The following is a 16,553-nucleotide window of genomic DNA, read 5'->3' on the forward strand; positions in this document are numbered from 1 at the left end:
GAAAATACTTGTAACATTGCCTGAAATATTTGAGGCTATTGTTACCACCTTGGAAAATACCAAAGACTTGTCCAAGATTCCTCTAGCAGAACTTTTGAGTGCCTTGCAAGCACAAGAGCAGAGGCGTGAAATGAGACAAGAAGGAACTATTGAAGGATCCCTAGCAGCTAAGCATCACAATAATGGAAAGAATAAGAAGTAGAAATTCAAGCAACCTTACGCAAAAGGAGACAGCTCAATAACAGAGAGCAAAACCACGGCTGGAAACAGAAAACCAAGTGTGAAGAAAGAGTATCATCCGTGTCATCACTGCAACAAAAAGGGGTATCCCCTTTTTAAATGTTGGAGGAGACCTGATATGAGATGCAACAAATGAAATCAAGTCGGGCACGAAGCTGTCATATCCATAAACAAAAATCAACAGCAAAAGGAAGAAGCTAAAGTTGCAGATCAAGAAGAAGAAGATCAACTATTTGTCGCTACATGTTTCGTGGGCAGTGAATCAAATGAAAGCTGGCTGATTGACAGTGGTAGCACCAACCATATGACTCATGACAAGGAGTTATTTAGAGATTTGAAGCCAACTAACATCACCAAAGTTAGAATTGGCAATGGGGATTATATCTCTGTCAAAGGAAATGGGACTATTGCGATTGTAAGCTATGCAGGTACAAAACTTATACAATATGTTCTATTTGTTCTTGAAATTAACTAAAATATGTTGAGTGTGGGCCAACTAATTGAAAAAAGCTTTAAAGTTATTTTTGAAGATGCATATTGCTTGATTAAGGATACAGCTAATCAAGATATCTTCAAAGTAAAAATGAAAGGAAAGAGTTTTTCACTCAATCCTTTAGAGGAGGAGCAATCTATTTTTTCACTCAAAGAAGATGTCACTCAAATTTGGCACAAGAGAGTCGGACACTATCATCATCAAGGGCTAATGCAACTAAGATAAAAGGAGTTGGCACTTGATGTTCCCAAACTTAGTGATGCAATCTCAAGCTGTAAATCGTGTCAGTTTGGAAAGCAAAAAAGGAAGTCGTTTCCGAAGTCAACATGAAGAGCCACTCACAAATTGCAGCTCATCCACACGGATGTTTCAGGCCCTCAAAAAACATCTTCTTTAAAATGTAGTCTCTATTATATTGCCTTTATTGATGACTTCACCATAATGTGCTGGATTTTTTTCTTGAAGTTTAAATCAGAAGTAGCTCAAGTATTTTGGAAATTCAAAGAAAAAGTTGAGAATGAAAGTGGCTGCAAAATTCATATTGTAAGGTCTGACAATGGGAAGGAGTATACTTCCGCAAAATTTGACAAGTTTTGTGAAGATTCAGGCATAGAACATCAGCTTACAGCTCCTTACACACCTCAACAAAATGGAGTTAGTGAAAGGAGAAATAAATACATCATGGAAATGTCAAGATGCATGCTACATGAAAAGAATTTGCCAAAGAAGTTTTGGGCAGAGATAGAAAATATTGTTGTGTTTCTTCAAAACAGACTTCCCACAAAGGCAGTGAAGGAACATACACCATTTGAGGCATGGTATAGTTACAAACCATCTCTGAAGTTCCTTAAAGTATTTGGTTGCTTGTGTTTCACTCATGTTCCATAGAGCAAGCGTGACAAGCTTGATAGGAGAGCTTCACCAGGTATCTTTATAGGCTACAATACTATCAACAAGGCCTATAAAATTTTCCAACCACAAACTAAAAATATTGTTATTAACAGGGATGCTCACTTTGTGGAGGATGAAGAGTGGAGCTGGGATGATGCAGAGAAGAATGGTTAGATTGTGGCAGAGCTAAATCATAAGTTTTTTGGTTCAAGCATTGATGAAGAAGATGGCTGGAAGAATGAATTAGTGGATAATGCTCCCGTGAGAGGAGCAAGGTTGCTCTCAGATATTCATGAAAGGTTCAATATAGCTGTGTGTGAGCCTGTCGAAGCAAAAAATGATCAAAGGTGGATAGCTACAGGAAGGTAATTGGAGTTAAGTGGGTGTTTAGAACCAAGTTTAACGCCGATGGCTCGATCAACAAGCATAAAGCTAGGCTTTTGGTTAAAGGGTATGCCCAAATCTTTGGTGTTGATTACTCTGATACTTTTGCTCCTGTTCTAGATTGGACACAATCAGGTTACTGCTTGCAATAGCTTCACAAAAAGACTGGAAAGTGTTCCAGTTGGATGTCAAATCGGCTTTTTTAAATGGTGTCTTACATGAAAAAATTTATGTGGAACAACCCCAAGGATTTGTGAAGGAGATAAAGTCTATCTTCTCAATAAGGCCCTTTATGGTCTAAAACAAGCTCCAAGAGCTTGGTATAGTAAAATTGATGAACATTTGCTGAACTTTGGTTTTGTGAAAAGTCCATCAGAAACAACCTTGTATATCAAGCACAATGGTACTGACATTCTTATTGTTTCACTGTATGTTGATAACCTACTGGTTACAGGAAACAATATAGATCATATTCAAATTTTTAAACAAGAGATGATGAAGGTGTTTGAAATGATAGATCTCGGGTTTATTTCCTACTTCCTTGGCATGGAGATTAAGCAAGGGAAAGGTGAAGTTTTTATCTGCCAGAAAAAATATGCAAAGGAAATACTAAAGAAGTTCAGATGGAAGAGTGCAAGGCAGCAAGCACTCCAATGAATAAAAGGGAGAAGCTGTGCAAAGAATATATGGTGCTGACAAAGTTGATGAAGGATATTTTAGGAGTTTGATTAGCTGCTTGATGTATCTCACGGCAACAAGGCCAGATATTTTGAATGATGTAAGTATTTTATTTCGATTCATGCATTGTGCAAGTGAATTACATCTCAAGGCTGCCAAAAGAGTGATTGGATATGTCAAAGGAAATAGTGATTTTGGTATTAAGTTCAAAAGGTGCAAGGGGTTCAAGATGGTTGGTTTTTCGAAACGTGACTGGAGAGGTTCCATTGATGATATGAGGAGCACTTCAGGCTACTGTTTTACTCTTGGCTCTGGTATTTTCTCTTAGAGCTCGAAGAAGCAAGAAATTGTAGCTCAGTCTACTGCCGAAGCAGAGTTTATTATTACAACAGCTATTGTTAATAAAGCTTTATGGCTAAGAAATATTTTACTTGATCTTGATCTGAAGCAGAAGGAAAGAACAAAGATATTTGTTGACAACCAAGTTGCTATTGCTATCTCTCATAATCCTATGTTTCATGGGAATACTAAACATTTCAACATCAAGTTAATCTTCCTAAGGGAAGTACAAAATCATGGAGATGTGATTCTTGTCTACTGCAAAACAGAAGATCAAGTTGCACAAATTTTAACCAAACCATTGTCTGCTTTCAAGTTTGAGTTTTTGAGGTCAAGACTTGGTGTTTGCAGCTCCTAAAGCAAGGATGAGTGTTAGAAGACTGCTTCAGGATTGAAACAAGTCCACACGTTTTTATGTTTGTTTGTTAAGTTGATTGTGTCAAAGTTTGTTCCTATTTTTAGGAAGTAGTTATTATGTTATTCATGATCTCTAAACATGGAGAAAAGTTTAGGATCATATTGTTAGTGGTTAGTTTTTTGTTTTTTCTTTAAAAACTGTAACGTTTCTGATTTTTAGTAAGCAGGTCTGTTTTTGTTCTTCATGCAACAACGTTCATTCTCTTCTTCACATTAAAAAATAACAATCCCGAAGAGATAACTTCATCTTACCATCTTCATTGAATATCTTTTTTGTTTCCTGACCATGTTCTATAGGAGATTCAGGTCCCTCCAAAACAGGCAGGCCTTCAACCGATAGGACTACATCCAGTGGCCGCCCTACCTGTTCGCTGAACTCCACCACAGACGGGTTCACGTTAAGGTTCACGTTAGGTTTTCCTGATGGCAACATCCTAAGTTTTTTTTTTCTTTTTATAGGTTTAAATGTTTATTTGATCCCTCTAATTGTAAAAAAATAGAATTATCACTTTTAATATCAATTAATTAAATATTTATTTGAAAAATCATAATCAATTGAGTTTTTTCATTGTTGTTAAGTTTACTAACGTGGTAGCTTCTGATTATCTACTTTTTAAAATTATAAAAAATAAAAAAAACTTAAAATTTAGATAAATATTTTTAAATAGTTAATTTTATTAAGTATGATAGTATTAAATATATTTAAAAATATAAAATTTAATTTAATTAACATAAAAATAAAATATATGATATATATAAAAGTTAATAATTTTAACCATTTAATCTTATCATAAATAATAAAAGTACTTAAATTAGGATTTTATTTCAATATTATATAATCACCTATAAATCAAAGAATATCACATACTTATTTAAGTAAAATATTTTAACTACATAACATAATGTTTCAATTAATCTAGACCATCTCTATCTTTGTTCGTGGAGTTCAATGAAAATAAGGAAGAACACAAGTTTTTAGGTTAGAAAATAAAATTTTAAGAGGAAAGATTTTATAAAATTTTATGGGCCAAAAAAATAATTAATAAAAAATAAAAAATATCTAAAATATACGATAATTTAAAATATTAGATATGATGAAAGAAATATCTTTATACATTTTGTAAAGATGGTAGATTTCTTTTTATGTTGATCTAGACTACGCACATGGTAATATTTATTTAAATATAATTCTCAATCATCTGAAAGTAAACGTTCGTACCTTTGACATTTAATAATGTTTGGACAAAAGATATTAAAAAATAACAACAATTTATTTCTCGTCGAAATCGGTTAGTTGATGCAAAATTGATGGAGTTTTCCACATTTCATCAGCGAAAACAATCTGATGAAACAAAGGGCAACGCGATCGTAAGCCACCTAGATAGTGACTTGTATTACATCACGTACTAGTCTTTGGTACATTACTTGCTGAAGGCATTTGAAAGCTTTCTTATGATTAAAGAACCCCATAAACCAGAAATCAAAATCGTCTACCGTCACGATTTTTATGTACTTTTGTGATGGTTTCTTCATGTTTTCACTCTCGTTAACTCCCTTTATTTTCTCAACTAGAATCAAAACCTGCATATAAGAATTAACGTACAAAAACGTGAGGATTGAAGGGTGCAAAATGATAGAGTCTTAGAGGAAAAACAAAACAGATGAAATATACGAATCTTGTAATGTACTATGAGGAATTCACCATCAGGAGATGGGATTTTGATTGATCTGTCACTGCAAAAGGCCACCTTTTGAGATGAGATGAAAAGTAAACCAGCTATGAGACCTGCTGTTGTTGATAAATGGCATTGGCATGCCTTCATCAGCTTCTCTCCTTCCCCAACACTGAACAATTATTTGAATATCTTATCCATGCCTCCTACTTGAAGAATTCTTGCCCCCAATCTCAACTTTCCCTTCACTGTTTCACTGATCTTTGGCCCCAGCCTCACTGCAATTGCAAAAATAAAATCTATTTTTGTTTAAATATACATATGTTTAGACTTTAGACTTAGAGTGTGTGTATCATACCATGTTCGTGGACTCCATGTGCAAAACTATCAGCTTTCTTCCCAAGTTTGTTCATCCTTTTGAGTATGAAATTGCCTTTGCCTGCAATTCCATAACTTCCTCATTAGTACTATAAAAAACATTTTTTATGGATTTCTAAACCTATCAGAGATTGAAAGGGAGCCACCTACTTTTTCTAAATGTGTAAGACCCTTCAGAAGATGATGGAATCTGATACTAACCGGTAGTATCTGGTAAGCATTGTCTCAGTGTTCTCTCGACTCGATACGTAGTTGATTTCACTGGAACTCCAATCACCTGATCAAGTATTTGATTCTTCATTTTTTGATGAACTAATGAAATATAAATCTTTTCCTCTTTCTGCTTCTATGATCAAGGAAGAGGTGTTTTTTGAGATGATTGAAGAATCTTTGGATATGGGAAATGGTATTTAAAGGGATGTAGATATGGTGGTTGAATCTAACTTTTTGGTTTGAATGAGTCACCAATTGCTCAGAAAAGAAGAACAAAGATCTGCTGCAGTCCGGAGACGTAAGCACAATTGGCTGAACTCCGTTATCAATTTCGGGTATTATTTTTCCTCTTTTATTTCGCATTCTCACTAATCTGGTTATAGGGAAATTACTCGTACTCGGTTTATTTCCTAACAACTGGTATCAGAGCTTTTGGTTGTGAATTTTGTCAATTTTTGCGAGATTACTATTCATCACTATTCATGTGAATAGTGAATTTTATGAATAGTAAAAATTTTATCGGCGATACGAGTTTGTCGACGGAGGTGTTATAATACACAGTGGTTCGCACAAATTGTCAAAAACGATCCGAAGAAGCCAGATTTGAGTGGGAGCGATGACTGTAGACGAAGGGAATGTGAAAATTGAAAAGTTCGATGGTGCGAACTTTGGCTTTTGGAAGATGCAGATTGAATATTTTCTGTATGTTGAGTTAATCGATTGACGGAATCGGCCAAGAGGGGGGTGAATTGGCAATTAAAATTTTGTGGAAGCTTTTGCAGAAAATTGAAAGAAATTGCACAGCGATTTAGAGTGGTTCGACTTTATCAACCAAAGTCTACGTCCACTACCTTAGCTATCCACACTAAGGATTTTTCAACAAATTCACTAATTTGTTCTTTCTTTTGAGGCCAAAGAGATAACCTTACAACACCCTCAAGAATATACCACAACTCTTGAGAACACTCTTTTCTCAAAGAGAATATTACAAATTTGCAAACTTACAAGAAAACCCTCACAAGGAAAATATGTTTGCACAATTATAGAACAAAGAAATAACACTCAAGAATAAATACAATTGAACACAATAAGTGTTCTTGAAAGCAAAATGAATATTGAATGAAAAATAGGCTTGAAATGCTCAAACTTGAGTTTTGATGCTTTCTCTTTGATTCTCTTTTGATTCTAGTTGCTTGATGTTTCTTGTTATTGATCAATGACTTTTAAGCTTGCTTAAATACACCTTGAATCATTTCTGAACGTTGGGGATGATTAGTGAAGATAATATAGCCGTTTTAGTGTGAAATCAATTAATAAAACAGTTTGGAGCGTGGGGAGAATCGGTATCCCTTGAGGGGAATCGGTTCCCTAAGTGTAAAATTCAAATATTTCGACCGTTGAACAGGGGGAATCGGTACCCCCTGGGGGGGGAATCGGTTCCCTCCGAGCATACTGGAATTCTCGGAGCCAAACCATTCAGGGGGGAATTGGTACCCCCTTGGGGGGGATCGGTTCCCTCTGAGCAATCTGGAAATTTTGGATTTGAAATGGTTTGAAATATTTTGTAAAATTGTTTTGAAATTATTTTAAGACTAAAACTTAATTTTACACTTGAGTGAGGATTAAAAATAACTTTTAAAAGATTTGGAGTAATATTTTGATATTCGAATAATTATATCGAATATACTTAGAAAATCTTTTTGGAAAATCTTAAAATTCATTTAACTTAATTTGTTATATCGAAATATCAAAATGTTTTCAACACTGTACCATAAAAATTTATATCAACCTCTCTCAGGAAAATAACCAGAGGGCATGAAGAATAAAGACTAGGCTCTTCTCGACAGACATGCCCTCGGAGTTATCCGACTGACATTGTCCCGAAATGTTGCTTTTAACATAGCAAAGGAAAAGACCATGGCAGGTCTTATGGCGGCTCTCTCCAGTATGTATGAGAAGTCATCGGCCTCAAACAAAGTTCATTTGATGAGGCTATTATTCAATTTGCGGATGGCAGAAGGGGCATCAGTGGCTCAACACCTAAATGAGCTCAACACAATCACAACCCTATTGAGTTCCGTGGAAATTGAATTTGATGATGAAGTTCGAGCTTTAATTCTCTTATCATCTCTACCAGACAGTTGGAATACTACTGTTACAGCAGTTAGCAACTCGTCGGGAAACAGTAAATTAAAATTCGACGATGTTCGGGATCTGGTGTTGAGTGAAGAAATTCGACGAAGAGAATTGGGTGAAGCATCAACCTTCTCAGCCTTGTACACGGAGTCTAGAGGGAGAACTTCATAAAGAAATTCAAACCGAGGCAGATCGAAATCCAGAACGGGAAAGAAAGATTTTTCCTGTTATAACTGCGGTAAGAAGAGTCATTTTAAAAGAGATTGTCGAGCACCGAAGAAAAATACCGATGCACAGGATTCTGCCAACGTGATAGAGGAGACATGTGATGCCATGATTCTAAGCATCAACAGTCCGATTGAATCATGGATCTTGGATTCAGGGGCATCTTTCCACTCCAGCCCATGCCGAGAAATCATGGAGAACTATGTCAGTGGTGATTTTGGGAAGGTTCATCTAGCCGATGATGAAACCTTGAAGATCGTTAGAAAAGGAGACATCCGATTAAAGTTGCCAAACCAGAACACCTAGACGCTGAAAGGAGTGAGACATATTCCTGGCCTCAAAAGAAATTTGATTTCTGTAGGACAGCTTGATGGTGAAGGATTTAGCACAACTTTTTCAGGCTGTGAATGAAAGATTACCAAAGGAGCACTCGTCATTACTCGTGGTAAGAAAACTGGTACTCTCTATATAACCTCAAATTTAGAGAATATCATTGCAGTAGCAGATGCTGATGGAAAATCAAACCTATGGCACCAAAGGCTTGGCCATATGAGCGAGAAATGGATTAAGACACTTTTGTCAAAGGGGAAGTTGCCGGATCTAAAGAATGTAGATGTCGGACTATGTGAGGATTGCATCTTTTGCAAATAAAAGAAAGTCAGCTTTGCAAAGATTGGTAAGACACTCAAGGCTGAAAAGTTAGAGCTGGTTCATACTGATGTATGGGGACCATCTCCAGTTCCATCTCTTGCTGGATCATTATATTATGTCACCTTCATCGATGATTCTACAAGGAAGGTGTGGGTTTATTTTCTGAAGAAGAAATCAGAAGTATTTGATACCTTCAAAAAATGGAAGGCCATGGTGGAAAATGAGACTGGTCTAAAAGTTAAGCGGTTGAGGTCTGACAATGGAGGAGAGTATAGAAATCGTAGATTCAGAGATTTTTAGGAAGACAATGGGATCAAGATGGAGACAACAGTTCCCATGACACTGCAGTAGAATGGCGTAACAGAGCGCATGAACAGAACTCTGAATGAACGTGCCAGAAGCATGAGGATACATGCCGGATTGCCCAAATTTCTATGGGCTGAAGCTATCAACACTGCAGCTTACTTGATCAACTGTGGGCCCTCGGTTTCTTTGGATGGCAGAATACCAGAGGAAGTTTGGAGCAAGAAACAAATAAACCTTTCACACTTAAGAGTGTTTGGTTGTATTTCTTATGTATACATAAACTCTGCTAAAAGAAGTAAACTTGATGCCAAGTCCAACAAATGTGTCTTTGTTGGTTATGGTGGTGATGAGTTCGGTTACCGATTTTGGGACTACAAAAATCGGAAGATCATCAGAAGCAGAGATGTCATTTTCAATGAGAATGTGATGTATAAAGACAGATCAACCATAAAATCAAGTACCTCAAACATCGAAGCTGAAACAAAGGAATTTGTTGAGTTCGAGGAGATTTCTGGAAATGATGTTTAGTTCAGTCCTGAAGCAGTTCAAGAAGAACCAGGCACACCGGAACTAAGACGCTCCTCCAGAATTCCTAAACCAACCCAACGGTATTCTCCTTCTTTGCACTACTTGTTGCTGACTGACAATGGTGAACCAGAGTGCTATGATGAAGCAATGCAAGTGGAAGATTCAGTCAAGTGGGAGTCTTCCATGAAAGATGAGATGGACTCGCTTATGTCAAATCAGACGTGGGAATTAGCTGAATTACCACCAGGCAAGAAAGAGCTCCACAATAAGTGGATTTACAGGATCAAAGAAGAGCATGATGGGAGCAAACGCTACAAAGCAAGATTGGTTGTCAAAGGTTTTAGCAAAAAGAAGGTATTGACTACAACGAAATTTTCTCTCCAGTCGTAAAACTTCCCACAATCAGACTGGTGTTGAAAATTGTAGTTGCAGAGAATTTACGTCTTGAGCAGTTAGATGTAAAGACAACTTTCCTTCATGGTGATTTGGAGGAAGAAATCTATATGAGGCAGCCAGAAGGCTTTATAGAGGCAGGCAAGAAAAACCTGGTATGCAGGTTGAAGAAAAACTTGTATGGTTTAAAACAAGCTCCTAGACAATGTTACAAGAAGTTCGATAGTTTCATGAGTAGCAATGGTTTTACCAGATGCCAAGCAGATCATTGTTGCTACATCAAGAGGTTCGACACTAGCTTCATTATTTTATTATTGTACATTGATGACATGCTCGTTGCAGGCTCAGACATGCAAGAGATTATACGCTTGAAGAAAAAATTGTCGAAGCAGTTTGCTATGAAGGATCTGGGTGCTGCAAAGCAGATTCTTGGGATGAAGATCAAGAGAGAAACAAAGTCGGGGACTTTGATGTTATCACAGGCTGAGTACATCAACAAAGTACTATCCAGGTTCAACATGCAAGATGCTAAACCAGTAAGTATACCTTTAGGTGTTCATTTTAGACTCTCCAAAGAACAGTCACCAAAGACGGAGGAAGAACGTGTACACATGGTAAAGGTGCCGTATGCCTCAGCAATTGGAAGTCTGATGTATGCCATGGTATGTACTAGACCAGATATTGCTCATGTAGTGGGAACTGTTAGCAGGTACATGAATAATCCAGGCAAGGTACATTGGGAAGCAGTCAAATGGATCCTCAGATATCTGCGGGGTACCACAAACAAAGCACTTTGTTTCAAAGGTGGAGATACGATACTGACAGACTCTGTAGATGCTGACTTAGCCAGAAATATTGACATCAGAAGGAGCACTACAGGGTATGTCTATACTCTAGGAGGTACTGCAGTGAGTTGGGTTTCTCAACTACAAAAGATAGTTGCTCTCTCCACAACTGAATCAGAATATGTCGCTGTTACGGAAGCCAGCAAGGAGATGGTTTGGCTCTAAAGTTTCTTGGAAGAGTCAGGCAATCTTGTATTGCGACAGTCAAAGTGCTATCCATCTAGCAAAGAATCCGTCTTTTCATTCCAGTATGAAGCACATACAATTACGGTATCATTTTATCCGATCTCTTCTGGAAGATGGGATTTTGAAACTTGAAAAGATTAGTGGAGCTCAAAATCCGGCAGACATGTTGACAAAGACAGTGACCACGGACAAACTGAAGTTGTGTTCAACTTCAGTTGGCATGCTGGAGTAACAAGACCAGAAATGTTGTTACATTGATCGATGTGTGAAAACAGATTAAAATCAGTCTTCAAGTGGGAGATTGTTGAAAGTCAAGCAATGCACCAAATTAAAAGTTCAAAGTTTGGCAACCAACTTTGAAAAAATGGTTTTCAAAGTTTGGTAAATGTTTCTTTAAAAATGGTTTTTCAAAGTTTGGTAGATGTTTGTTGAAATATTGTAATGAGATAATCATAATTAGTCACTAGACTTTAGGGTATTTACATGATTAAGTCCTTAAGTTTCAACTATAAATACCCTAGCTCATTTAACTTCAAATCCATCCCAAAAATCATTTTTTTCTCCCAAATACTAGAGAGTTTTCTTGTGAGTAGTGAGTGTTTTGTAAACACCTATAAATTTTCTCTCTTAGTGAAAGATCTGCAGCAGTCCGGAGACGTAAGCATAATCGGCTGAACTCCGTTATCAATTTCGGGTATTATTTTTCTGCTTTTATTTCGCATTCTCACTAATCTGGTTATAGGGAAATTACTCGTACTCAATTTATTTCCTAACAGATATGAAAACTTGAGAAGCTTGTAAATATGAGAAAGAGGGTCCCCATCTGTCACCACGAGGAACCTCCTTTGAAATGGCAATGAAGTATAGGTTAGCTGATGTGGAAATGAAAGGGCAGTATGCCATGCAGATTAGTGATTGCCTCAACTTGGTTTCCAATGCCCCCATATCACTCATTCAACTGTGGATAATAAAGCTTTTGCTTAACATTAAAGGAACCCATGTCTTGTTTTTGTCAAATCTTAAAGAAATATACCTACTGGATGCCACATCAGTATCATTCCCTATTTGGCATGATGGCATTAAGTGTCCAGATCCAGAAACTTAAAATGAATTCAATAAAGCTTAGGTTCATGGTGTTGCAAAAAAGTTGGTAACGTGAATTTTTTTAGTCATTTTCAGAACATTAAAGGTCACTACAGTACTTCAATCTCCAACAAACATTTATCTCGATAATCTCTTTCCCTCTCCATTCTCTTTCACCATTTGATCATTTAAAAGTCAAGGATTGCAGTGATGATCTTCATTTTATTTGCCTTTTCCCCCATTCCATCAGCAAAGGATCATGAGGAAACTGATAAGCAAACTTAAGAAACTTCAAAATATGAGCAAGAGGGTCCATTTATGACTATAAGAAGCCTCTATTGAAAAGGCACTGAATCATGGCTCATCTGAGGTGGAAATGAATGGCACTAGGCCATGCAGATGAAAGATTGCCTAAACTTGCTTCCCATTGCCCCAAAAAAACAGTCATTACACAATGGATAATATAGCTTTTACTTAACATAAAAGGAATTAGTCCATGGCTTGTTTTTTTCAAAGCTTAAAGAAATATACCATGATGCCACATCTGTACATAAAAGGAATTAGTCCATGGCATGATGACATTGGAGAAATATTTATGCAAAACTCATTGGAAAAGAAATGATGTACATAATTTTGGGAAAGAACTCAATACATGCATGAGAATTGTATGGCTACATATCTGAGATCATGGTTACCTTCAAATTCTGCAGCATAACATAATTCAGCTCAAATTCTTAGCGGATCAACCTCATATAATGATTACCTCGCCGAAACCAACATTTGTTCCTTAATAATATAGAAGTCACTAATCTGCCTCAACTTGGTTTGCAATGCCCCCAGATCACTCATTCAACTGTGGAAACAAAGAGGTGCCAGAAAGCTGTTTTTATATTTGCTTCAATGTGCTTGGTGCAAAATTATGTCGTGGACACATGATCTTTATATGGTTGTGAATGATTGAGGATTTGGTATGACTTCTTGAAGTGGTGGAATCTATCATGGTGTCTCCCTCTTAAACTGTCATCTTTCTTGTTGAATTGTCTTCAGCACCAATTTTCTGGTTTTCTAAAAATCTCCAGTTGGAAGTTTGAATATTAATCTGGTCGGCTTGATGATATTCTCATCCCACACTGCAGGTATAGGTGGTCTTATGAGAAATAAAAAGGGTATTGTTTACCTTATTCCAGGGACGGAGGCAGAATTTTATGTTAAGAGCGGGTGAACTTATAAAATTTTAAGAAGGACGAATTTATAAATTCTAGTTGGCGAAAATAGATTTTCAATAGAAAATATATAGTAATTTTCAATTTTCAGGAGAGGCCGGCCTTATTCTTTGGTTCTGTCGTCTGTGATGACTCTGGCCCCTAGACTTTGTGAACTTTATACTATCAAAATGGCTTTAGATGTTTCTCTTGAAACCGAATGCAAATGAAAGGCGAATCTTTTTATCGAACCGGATTTTGAACTTGCTGTTTGCTGGTGCTAAAACCTGATGAACCTTGGATGGTCATGTAGCTTTGTAACAGGATTGATTTTGCTTTATGCTCTTTAGATATCAGGAAATGGAGCTTTTTGCAATATTGCTGATTTTGCTTGATTAAACTATCTTTATTTATTAATAAAATTATACTTTATTTTACATTTTCCTTTTACCACATTGGCCTATACAGGAAGAAACATATAAGTACTATCCCTATGGCTAATTTAGATTAAACAAATGAAAAATTAACACAAACTTCTTTTGTGCTTGCAAATAAGAAAATCTTATTCAGGCTGAATTGGAAAACCTGATATCGGCATAAGCTAGTTGTCTTCTGTCCTTTGTACATTTGGCAGCTAAACAGAATTTTACCTAAGAGAATGTGTAGGCAGCACTAGGCACCTCGCAGGATCCATGTTCATCGTTGCACTGAGAACCACCACTCCTGGTACAAGAGCACTCGCTCAGTAAGCCGTGTCCCGGGCAGGAAGATTCACTGACATGCCATTTACCAAGAAAAGAGGGGACTTTGTATCAGTTGCCCTATAGTTCTAGCACCATACATTCCAACATCAGCTGGTGCAGCAGGATATTTAGGAAGCTGTTCAGCTGATTTTCCAGACGAGGCTCCATTCAATTGATCTGGTTTGACTCTTGGGGTGCTGAAATATCTCCATTGCCAAAACTGATGATATTGTGGATGCTAGATCACCGCCAGTCATTGTTCATGGAGCAAAACAGAATTAAGTAATTTTTGTGCATGACTTGCCATTTGAGTCAGTATTCCTATGATGACATAGTTCCAGGACATTCAAATAAGAAAATCCTATACCACATTTCATGAACAAAAAAATCTGATGCAACAGAGGAGAACACGTTTGTTAGCCACCTAGAAAGTGACTTGTAGTACGTCATCTAGTAGTCTCTGGGAGATTTCTTGTTGAAGGTATTTGAAAGCTTTTTGGTGATTAAAGAACCTAATAAACCACAACTCAAAATCATCTACTGTCACAATTTCCATGTACTTCTGTGATGGTTCCTTCATGTTTTCACTCTCATTAACTCCCCTAATTTCTCAAGTGGGATCAAAACTTGCATCAAAATTGATATACAACATGAGAATTGAAGAGAAAAAAATTATACAGTCTGAGAAAGAGAAAAACTGATATATTATACTCCAACCTTGTAATGGACTCTGAGGAATTCTCCATTAGGAGAAGGAATTTTGATCAATCTATCATTGCAAAATGCAACCTTTTGAGATGAGATGAAAAGTAAACCAGCTATAGGACCTGCTGTTGTTGACAAATAGCATTGGTATGCCTTCATCAGCTTCTCTCCTTCCCCAACACTAAACAATTGTTTGAATATCTTATCCACACCTCCTACTTGAAGAATTCTTGCCCCCAAACTCAACTTTCCCTTCACTGTTTCACTGATCTTTCGCCCCAGCCTCACTGCATTTTCAAAAGTAACTTGAGTTTTCATACACACGTATAAATGATATGTTTAGACTTTAGAGTATATCATACCAAGTTCCCGGATTCCATGTGCAAAAGTATCAGCCTTCTTCCCAACCTTGTTCATCCTTTTAAGTACAAAGTTTCCTTTGCCTGAAATTCCAAAAATTTCTCATTAGCGCTATAAAACATCTTCATTATGAGTTTCAAAACCCTTGACGGATTAAATGAGAGCACCTACTTTTTCTAAGTGTGTTAGACCCTTCAACAGGTGATGGAATTCGATACTGGCCAGCAGCATCCGGTAAGTAGAATCTCGATGTTCCCTCAATTCGATGTGTTGAGGATTTCATCGGAACTCCAATAACCTGATCAGGCATATGGATCTTCATTTTTCTGATGAATGAAATGGAAATCTTGTTTTCTCTCAGCTTCTATGATAAAGGAAGAGATGTTTTATTTTGTGATGATTGATGAAACTTTGGATTTGGGTAATGGTATTTAAAGGGATGGCTGAACATGACTTTTTTGTTTGTATGAGTCACCTATTGCTCATCAGAAAAGGATAAAGATAATATTTAAAAGCAAAAATGAAAAGGTTGATTAGTTGAGACAACCTTTTTAAAACCAGAAAAGATCCTAACAGACATCATGGATTTGATGCTTTTCTGAGTTGGCATTGTAGCTTTCTGATGTCTGCCTCTGCTTTAATACTAATACAAGAAAGAAAAGGTAGAGATTTGAGGAACAAACTTCATGGTTAAAAGATATGATCATGCAGTGAGTGAAGGTGGAACATTTTTTAGATATATAAGTTTCCAGGTCCTGAATCTTCAAATGAATTCAACAAAGTTTTGGTTAAAAAATCGACAACACCTAACGGAAAATGCAAATAGCAGATGATAGTAGGGTTGAAATTTCTAAACATGTAAAGTAGAGGGATCAAAATACTCAAATTAAAGTATAAGTACTATTTCCGCAATCTGCATAAAGTACAGGTACTATCCATAAAATTTGATTTATTTTTTAGTAACTTTCTGGACTTCAAAGTTCACTATAGTACTTCAGTCTGCAACAAATACTTGGGAAAAACCATTGGCAGAAAAATGTTTACATATTTTTGGGGAGAATTCAATGCTCCTATTACCATCATAACCACGTTGATAATAAATCGCAGCATAATATAGTTCGACTTCTTAGCAGATCAGGAAACCAACAACTGCTCCTTAACAATATCATTAATATAGCAGTTTATTCTTAGGCTTTGTTACTCGGATTCGAGAGCGAAAGCAGATACGAGCATATTCAGTTCTTTATATAAGTTTTTCATGAATAATCATGTTCTCACATATGCTGCTCATAATAAGAAAATATGTTAAAAAGACTTAAGAGTTTGTTTTTCCCACGAAACTTCTGAGCATTGATTATTCTAATTATAATGGATGCAGCAGAGAAGTATGCAGCATTGGGTATGTTGCAGGACAACTGCTGGGACAAGGGGGATCGTATACCGGTTTCCCTATGGTTGGAGCACCATACATGCCAATACAAGCT

At 36.6% G+C, this 16,553-nt stretch overlaps 1 protein-coding gene across 1 annotated transcript in view; it reads right to left on the bottom strand.

Annotated features, from left to right (window-relative positions):
* LOC120144491 (GEM-like protein 4) overlaps window positions 1–15,482 on the bottom strand; it is a 33,297-nt gene extending 17,815 nt beyond the window's left edge. Inside the window, exons 1-3 of the mRNA XM_039158532.1 lie at window positions 15,241–15,482; window positions 15,072–15,152; window positions 14,722–14,996 (exon numbers count right to left, since the gene is read on the bottom strand). Coding sequence (XP_039014463.1) covers window positions 14,722–14,996; window positions 15,072–15,152; window positions 15,241–15,391 — 507 coding nt within the window. The 5' untranslated portion in view covers window positions 15,392–15,482. The remainder of the gene's footprint in view (window positions 1–14,721; window positions 14,997–15,071; window positions 15,153–15,240) is intronic.
* Window positions 15,483–16,553: the final 1,071 nt, after the last annotated feature.

Source organism: Hibiscus syriacus, unplaced genomic scaffold, assembly GCF_006381635.1.
Source record: "Hibiscus syriacus cultivar Baekdansim isolate YM2019G1 unplaced genomic scaffold, ASM638163v2 tig00110890_pilon, whole genome shotgun sequence".
NCBI classification, from domain to species: domain Eukaryota; kingdom Viridiplantae; phylum Streptophyta; class Magnoliopsida; order Malvales; family Malvaceae; genus Hibiscus; species Hibiscus syriacus.